This window comes from Caenorhabditis elegans, chromosome IV (genome assembly GCF_000002985.6).
Source record: "Caenorhabditis elegans chromosome IV".
Taxonomy (NCBI): domain Eukaryota; kingdom Metazoa; phylum Nematoda; class Chromadorea; order Rhabditida; family Rhabditidae; genus Caenorhabditis; species Caenorhabditis elegans.
The window spans coordinates 4,352,467-4,360,670 of NC_003282.8; the positions used below are offsets into that span (position 1 = coordinate 4,352,467).

The 8,204-nt window shown below is 39.2% G+C and overlaps 3 protein-coding genes across 4 annotated transcripts; 2 read left to right on the forward strand and 1 right to left on the reverse strand.

Moving 5' to 3' along the window:
• Positions 1-113: 113 nt before the first annotated feature.
• Positions 114-4,513, reverse strand: W03B1.9 (F-box domain-containing protein). The gene is made up of 10 exons (NM_068147.3): positions 4,451-4,513; positions 4,298-4,404; positions 4,140-4,251; positions 3,283-3,440; positions 2,544-2,809; positions 2,225-2,487; positions 2,033-2,167; positions 1,802-1,987; positions 277-877; positions 114-222 (listed from the first exon to the last, which is right to left on the reverse strand). The coding sequence occupies exons 1-10, from the start codon at positions 4,451-4,453 to the stop codon at positions 152-154; spliced, it is 1,902 nt and encodes a 633-aa protein (NP_500548.1). The 5' UTR covers positions 4,454-4,513; the 3' UTR covers positions 114-151.
• Positions 4,514-5,169: 656 nt separating this feature from the next.
• sars-2 (serine--tRNA ligase) lies at positions 5,170-7,481 on the forward strand (the record flags this gene model as incomplete). 2 transcript variants are annotated; one of them, NM_068148.8, is made up of 5 exons in its annotated part: positions 5,170-5,365; positions 5,440-5,747; positions 6,198-6,675; positions 7,009-7,258; positions 7,311-7,481. In NM_068148.8, the coding sequence occupies 5 exons, from the start codon at positions 5,175-5,177 to the stop codon at positions 7,407-7,409; spliced, it is 1,326 nt and encodes a 441-aa protein (NP_500549.1). The 2 variants fall into 2 exon arrangements, with proteins under 2 accessions (NP_500549.1, NP_001368218.1); NM_001380185.1 differs by lacking the exons at positions 5,170-5,365; positions 5,440-5,747 and having other exon boundaries at positions 6,347-6,675; positions 7,311-7,409.
• A 5-nt stretch (positions 7,482-7,486) lies between these two features.
• On the forward strand, positions 7,487-8,191 carry F55F10.3 (uncharacterized protein). Its single transcript, NM_001129309.3, has 3 exons — positions 7,487-7,591; positions 7,639-7,954; positions 8,002-8,191. Exons 1-3 carry the CDS (start codon positions 7,512-7,514, stop codon positions 8,149-8,151), a joined length of 546 nt encoding a protein of 181 aa, NP_001122781.1. The 5' UTR covers positions 7,487-7,511; the 3' UTR covers positions 8,152-8,191.
• Positions 8,192-8,204: the final 13 nt, after the last annotated feature.

Sequence of the window (8,204 nt, forward strand, 5' to 3'; positions counted from 1 at the left end):
AAGTCGATTAATTATTTGTACCAGTTTAAAGGTGCATGCTGCTTTTCCGAGTGGGTCTCGCCACGATCTCATTCATATTAGTCTCTAAAGGGTCTACAAAGCAATGTTATCTGTTGGCTCCGAGAAATGCTTTATTGATCTAATAGAAAATTCAGTGCTCATTTCCATTTTGAGTTGGTCCGTTGTCGTTGTTGTTCTGCTCATTGAGAGAAGAAGGTGCAACTGGATATAAAGATTTTAATCTAGTAGTCTTGAAAAATTATTCTATATTCTAACCTCTTGCTGGGGGATTTCCTGGAGGAGCTGGAAGACGTTCCGGCGATGCAGTTGCTGTTGTTTGGATAGTCATCTCACTGTTCAATGATGTCGATGCTTGTGAAGCAGTCGACAATCTTCTAGACTCTGAAGATCCGATTGTTGCTCGAGAAGTAGAAGTAAGTGTCTCAATGAATCCTCGATTCAGCACACTTGTTGCAGGTTCAGTTGTCACGGGAGCTGTACCACCGATTTGGGAAGCAGCTGATGGTCCTCCGATAGGAGTGATCATTGGCAAAGTGGCAGTGAACACTGCACCGGTACGAGTACCGACTGGAGATGGTGGATTAGTTAGCATCGAATCACTTCTTCTCACAGGCACCGCTGGAACATCTTGGATAGCAGGTGGAGCTGAACGAGTTCTACGACGAGCTGAACCTCCGATGTTGGAGAAGACAAGTCTGGGACGATCACGAGAGCGAGAACGTCGACGTGGTGGTGGCGGTGGTGGCGGTGGTGGAACTCGGCCAACAAGACCAACTTGAAGCGGAGGAGCGGGAAGAACACGGTCAAACACTTGAAACTCGTTTGGAGACCCAGCTGGAATCGGCATACGACGACGCTGAAAATATTCTTGATTCAGAGTTGTTTCGCAATGTGCGCAAAATCGGGCACAATACGCAAATTGCAACTAGAATTTGCCGGAAAAACGGCAATTGCCGAAAATTTTCGACAAATTATGGTTTTGCACTTTTTTTTGGCAATCAACCACAAAATGGGTACATTGCGAAAAATCCTTTTTGTGAAGCGCACATCAGGAGTTAGCGGCAAACGATTTCTTCCGACAAATCGGCAAATAGACAAACTGCCGAAATTGAAATTTCCGGCAAATTACCAATTTGCCGAGTTTGCCGGAAATGGTTTTGCAATTTTTTGGAAAATTCAGAATTTCAATTTTAATCTGCAAATTGTACGCATCCTATGAATGTTCCTACATCAATTTTGAAAAGTAAGCAAATTCTATCAAAATGTCTAGAAAGAAAGGAAAACAATTTCGAAAAGGCACAGTTTCAAGTGTTTCCATCTTTAAAAAAAATCCATGTAAACATTTTTGGCAAGTGTGATATCCGGCAAATTACCAATTTGTCGAATTTGCCGGAAAAACGGCAGTTGCCGAAAATGTTCGGCAAATTATGGTTTTGCACATTTTTTTTTGGAAATTTCAGACTTTCAATTTTAAATGTTCCTACAGCTATGTATGTTGAAATGTAAGTAAACTCTATGAAAATATCTAGAAAAAAAGGGAAAAAGCACAGTTTCAAGTGTTTCCGTCTTATAAAAAATCTCAAAACAAAATCCGGCAAATTGATGTTCGGCAAACGAAAAAACGGCAAATTGCCGGAATTGAAAACTTCCGACAAATCCGACAGTTTGCCGGTTAGCCAAATTTGTCTACAAGAATATTGGCCGAACGGCAATTGCCGCCCACCCCTGGCGCACATCGTGCCCGATCCTTAATTGCGATGACTCAAGCAAGCAGGCCTACCTCTCTAAATCGCGCCAATCTGTCAAGAATGACTGGTGGTGCAATAGTGACACCCTCGAACACCACATCTTGATCTGGAGCCACATTCAATCGATTTCTCAACTCCAACACATCTCTCCTTGATCCATTATTATCCTTCCACTCAATCAAACTGAACTGCCAAGCGAGATTTCCAATAATGACATCCTAGAATCGAGAGTTGGAAAACTATCAAAAAGTCAGATTACTCACGTGATTTCTCAAAAAGTTCGGACTATATTCCTGTGGAATGTATGGAGAACGACGAACCAAATGTGATAGGAGATAGACATCAGTGAGATTTGCCTGTGGACAAGAAGCCAGGGAAGTGTTCGGACCAAAGAGAATCTGGAATTATATATCAATTTCTCCAACAACTGCAAGAAAATAAGAAAATAAGCCCACCAAAATATTCTTGTTCCCGCTCAACTGGTTCTTCTTCTTCTTCATTGGAAAATAGTTTCCAAAAATCACAAGAATCTTCAGATTTTTCGGCAAAAAATGTCTCGTTTGACTGAAAAAATTGTCGTCATCATACTGGTCCATGTAGATCCCAATCTTTGAAACTTTCAGCTGGCAAAGATTAAAATCGACAGAAGTGTTCACTTTCGAAGAAAATGAGAACATCGATGGAGGGATGCTCAGATCATCCAGATTTTCCATTTTTTCTGAAATAAATACAGTAGTAAGTAACAACTTTAAGTTAATATAAGTTATCGCTCACCAAGTTTCGAAACATATTTTGCTCCGACTCTTGTGTCCACCAAACAACCAATCAAATCCAAGCACGCCAAATTTTTCAAAGAAGCCAAGTGGTCAAGCAGGTTTTCAGTCAGATAAATCCCTGTCAAGCATACACGTGTCAGTGTTTGTGGGAAGCCGGCTTTCAGAACTCTTGGCTCAACGACATCCACGATCTTCAGTTTTTTGGTGCTGTCGACTACAAGGTGAAGTGTCCGCAGCTTTTCAAACTTTGGAAAGTTGACCAGCCTGAAGGAATTGAAGATTTTTTGAGCATATTGGCATATTGCCGATTTGCCGAATTTGCCGGAAAAACAGCAATTGAAGAAAATTTTCGGCAAATTGTGGGTTTGCACTTTTCTTATTGGAAAATTTCAGGCAAATCGGCAAATTGCCGGAATTGAATACTTCCGGCAAATCGACAATTTGCCGAAAAACAGAGTTTCCGGCAAATCGGCATATTAGCAAATTGCCGGAATTGAAAATTCCTGGCAAACCGGCAATTTGGGTTTGCACTTTTCTTATTGGAAATTTCAGAATTTCAATTTTTGAAAATTTCAGGCAAATCGGCAAATTGCCGGAATTGAATACTTCCGGCAAATCGACAATTGGCCGAAAATCAGAGTTTCCGGCAAATTGACAAATTAGCAAATTGCCGGAATTGAAAAGTCTTGACAAACCGGCAATTTGCCGATTTGCCGTCCACCCCTGCTGTGTCTTACCCCAAGTTCTCATTGCTGATGTACAGCTTGGTGAGCTTCAAATTGAGTTTGTTGAGTCTTACGGCTTCGAAATCAGACAACTTTGTCTGGATAATAAGTTTCTTCACAGCTGGGCACAGTTTGAGTACGGCTTCTTTTGCTTCAGCATTAGTGACCACCTGAAAGAACTTTTTTTAATCAAAATATATAACATTTTGGGAATTCACTAATATTTGCCATTTTGGAAATTGCTGCATAAAATGAGCCTGTCTGTCTGGGCGTAGGGCAGTCATATTATAGGTCTACTATAAATTTTGACAATGCGTATTGCACAACATGATTGACGCACAAAATATCTCGTAGCGAAAACTACAGTAATTCTTTAAATAGCTACTGTAGCGCTTGTGTCGATTTACAGGCTCAAAAAAATTATCGATCATTTCAAAAATCGAGCCAAAAAGTAAATCGACTACAGTAGTCATGTAAAGAATTACTGTAGTTTTCGCTACGAGATATGTATTTTGTGCGTTAAATATGTTGTGCAATACGCCATCACAAAATTTTGTGTTCATGAAACTACAGTATCTACGACTTCAAAGGAGGACGCATTTAAGCAAATTGGTCTCGCCACGAGCCACCTTTTGGTCTTAAAATATTTTTTGACAATTCGTGGCGAGACCATTTCGCATAAATGCACCCTCCTCTGAAGTAGCAGGGGAAGAAAATAAAATACGGTACCTAGATTAATTTCTAAAAATATTTAAAAATTGAATAATTTTTTATATTCGTAACAATCAAAATAATTTATCATTTTTTCAAATGAAATATTATTTTTGCGTGTACTTTTAATATTTTTTCCTGGAAGACTTACTACCTACCTTATTCTCATTAGCTCTGTCGAATGAAGAGTTTGCAAAAGTGTGCACAAAATTCGCACCAGCCATGACCACGTCCTCCTCGTCGAACACAATTGTCTTGACATCATGCCACCTGAAATTCCAGAATTAAAAAATTAAACATTTCCAGTTGTTTTTACTTTGTCGCTGCATCAAAACATCTTTGATCAATGGCAGCTAAATTGAAACGAGACGTCGGAGACAATTGCTCAGAAATTAGTTTCAAAGCGTCTTGCGTGATATTAATCTGCAAAAATTTGAATGCATTGGAGCTTGAACGCGGTTAAACTTACCATTATATTCTCCGTTTAAAACCGAGACTCGTCGATTGAAAATTGTTAAGAAAAGTAATAAAACTAATTTCCTCGATTGGTAGTATTTTTTAATCTTTCGAAGGTGAAAATAGAACACGTGAGAATTTATTTATTTTTCATTATAATATCGATCATATTATCATTCAAAAATGCCGTAAACACCTAGTTTCACTCTAAAATGGGTCTTGCCACGTGGAAAATCGTACGATCCAGTGGGTCCACGATCTCAATTATATTAGTCACTACAGGTGTCAAATTTCCCAAATTTGTTCATGCAATGTATAAAAATAAAGTTTGTTAAGTTTCAAATCCTAAAGTGCAAAAAGAAAGCGATGGTTTGTGACAATAGTTTTTTGCAAATTTGTCGCGAACGGACAATACAAGTTTCCGCATTTCTTCCCGTTTTCGAGATAGTTTTTCATATTCGGATGTGAGACTTTTCAGAGATTTAGAAAATATTTATTTTGAAATTTAAACTTTCAATTTTCAGTGGGTCCTTCCTGTTTCTTCGAAATTCTTATTTGAACTTCCGCGCAAATCTTGATGTGCGATGGAGCGCACTTGCCAAATTTTTTTTATTGGCGATTTTTTGTTATTTATTTTGGATTTGTTATTTTTAAAGTGCATATATCAATACTTTTTCAATGATTTTCTTTTCTCTAAATTAGAATTTGAAAAAAAAATCTAAATTTCAGATCATAAAATGCAAAGATTAAGCCAAGCTCTTCGGAGCACTAGAATAAGTCAAGGAATCGGGTTTGCCAGAAGATTCACGTCATCAGAAGCTTCAACATCAGAAGAAAGCTCATCTGCACCGCCTGTCATGAGGCCAGACTTGAATTTCGAATTTTTACTGGATGAGAAGAATTTAGAAGCAATTCGAGAGAACATTTTGTAAGAAATGTTTTGATTAAATTTTCTTTAAAAATATGTTTAATTCTCTCATTTCTCAATTAAAAAAATTTCAGAAATCGAAAAGGAGTTGGCGATATTGACAAAGTGCACAAAAAATGGGCCGTAATTCAAAAAATGATGAAATCCGGTGAAAAGCAGACAAATGGAGCTGTCTCCGAGCAAAAATATAAGCAGCTGTGGGATGAGCTCTACGATGAGGCGATTCTTATACCGAATATGACACAGGACGGTGTGCCACGTGGCAGTGAAGATCAGGCGAAAATTGTGGCCGAATGGGGTGAAAAACGAGAAGATGAATGTTTGACAGCGGAGAAATTGGTCCAAACCTGGAGATCACTGCTTCATCCAACTGATGCTTCAGGTCAATTGCGGGAAAATTCAGAATTTTTTTTGGGAAAAATTGCCTAGTTTTGATTTTTGCTGACATTTTCTTTTTTTTCGCTGAAAAAATGCTTAAAATATGAGACCCGAAGAATTCGGGGGATGTCCAACTGGGGGGATTACCAACTCGGGGGATTGGCCCCGCCCACAGAACCGTGGCTTGCAATACGCCCATTTCTGCAACTGCCGCACGGTTTTAAAATTATTTTTTCTTGTTAATTCTCGCTCTATTGAGAAAAATACAGTTTTAAAACCGTGCGGCCACCTAATTTTTGTCACCTAATTTGTCCATTTTTGGCGTAAAAATCGAATCATTTTCGTTTTTCCTATCATTTTTCATTTTCAGAAGAAAAAAAAACGAAATTTGACTGAAAAATTGCATATTGTTTCGCTGAACAAATTTTTTTAAACAAAAATTTTTTAATTCCAGGTCAACGCTCTTACGTATTCCTCGGAGCCCTGGCAAGTCTGGAAAAAGCCCTTCTGGATTATGCTCACGAAAGAGTATGTGCTCTAGGCTTTCGTCCAATTACAGTACCCGATATAGTGTCTGGAGAGGTGACACAAGCCTGTGGAGTTATGCAACGAAGTGATCATCCAATTCAATACACCTTAGCTGGAGAAGAATCACACACAAAACTCTCAGGAACTGCTGAAATGGGAATCGCCGCGTTTTTACGGGGACGAACTTTCAACCAAGATCAACTTCCGATTCGATTGGTCTCACTGAGTCGATGCTTCCGAACTGAGATCAGCAAGTCGGCGAGCGAGGCGAAGTTGTACAGAGTTCATGAGTTCAGCAAGGTTGAGATGTTCGTGGTGAGCACGCCGGAGCAAAGTGCGGCAGAGCTGGATTATTTGGTGGAGGTGCAGAAGGGAACATTCCAGGCGTTGGGTGTTCATTGCAGGTGAATATTACGATAATCAAGTGTTAGAAAGACCGAATTTCGATATGAAACGTCCCAAAAAATAGCGAAAAAAATAGAAAAATGTTGCTAAAATCTGAATTTTCGCCATCATTTCTTTGTCGAAGCACCTGGAATGCAGTTTTTTTTTGGAATTATCACATTTTATCGCCTAATTTAATAGTTTTCCTCGCTTTAATTCGTTGATTTAGGCAGATTTTAAGCCAATAGGCACTAAAAAACTTCAAATTAGCGAAATTTCTGACTTTTTGGCCCCTTTTTTTGAAAATTTTTTGAGGAATCCCATGAAGAAACTCATTTTTTCCCCATTTCCAGACAACTTGAAATGCCATCCGAAGAGCTTGGAGCCTCTGCCGCCCGGAAATTCGACATTGAAGCTTGGATGCCGGGGCGAAAACTCTACGGAGAGGTTTCATCGGCCAGTAATTGCACGGATTTCCAGTCTCGACGCCTCGGAATCAAGTATAAAACTGCTGATGGAACGACGAAATACGCTCATACGTGTAATGGAACCGCTCTTGCGTCGACTAGAGCTCTCATTTCTGTGCTGGAAACTTTTCAGAATGTAATTTATTGAATTTAAAGTGTCTTAAAACTCTAAATTTGTTGTTTTTCAGGACAAAAAAGGACTCGGCGAGCTTCCAGAACCTCTTCGAAAACGTGTCAAGCAACGTGGAAGCCCACTTCGTTTCCAACCAGCGAAATCACTTGTTTAGCGTAATTTAAATTTACATTTACGTGTTTTTTTTAATGAAAAAATAAATAGTTTAGATAAATATTGATTTTTTAATTCATTTCCTAGCTTCTTTTATTTCAAAATGAATCGATTTGGTTTTCTGTTCCTTCTTCACGCAGGACTCAGCGAAGCAGGTGGAGGAGGATCCAGTGACTTTTTGCAGTGAGAAATCTGAATTTTTGGAGGAGAAAAAGCTGAATAACTTCCAGATCAACAGTTTTCCTTATCGGTATCGCCGTTTTCACTGCAATCGTCGGAGGTTTGCTCGTCTATGCTTGCCTAATCGACATAAAACATTGGAGAAAAAGCATTGACGGAAGAGCTCAGCTGGAATTTCCCAGTGCTTCGCCGGCAGAATTCGTGCTTCCGCCGATTCAGCGAACACCGGAGAATCTGGTGACTCCGAAAGAACCGGAAAGTATTAAATCGACGCGAGTTGAGCGGTCGCCGGAGGAAAAAACTCTGAGAATTGTGAAAGCAATGTACGAATCGTCGAAGAGAGAGATTCCAGATTCTGTGCAAAAAGTTTGTCGATTTTCTTTTCGAAAAATTAGAAAAAATTTTAATTTCAGAGTCTCCAATCGAAGAACGGAGTTCATGCTCGTAATGCGAAGACTCCCCTGCAGACAATCTCCGAGAAAGAAGAGCCCGAGTCGTCCAAAAAATCGATAAAGTCTACGAAATCCGAAAAATCGACGAAATCTCTGAACTCCACTCGCTAAAAATATGTTTTTATTCTCTGAAAACAAAATATTTTCCTATGAAAAATTGCGTT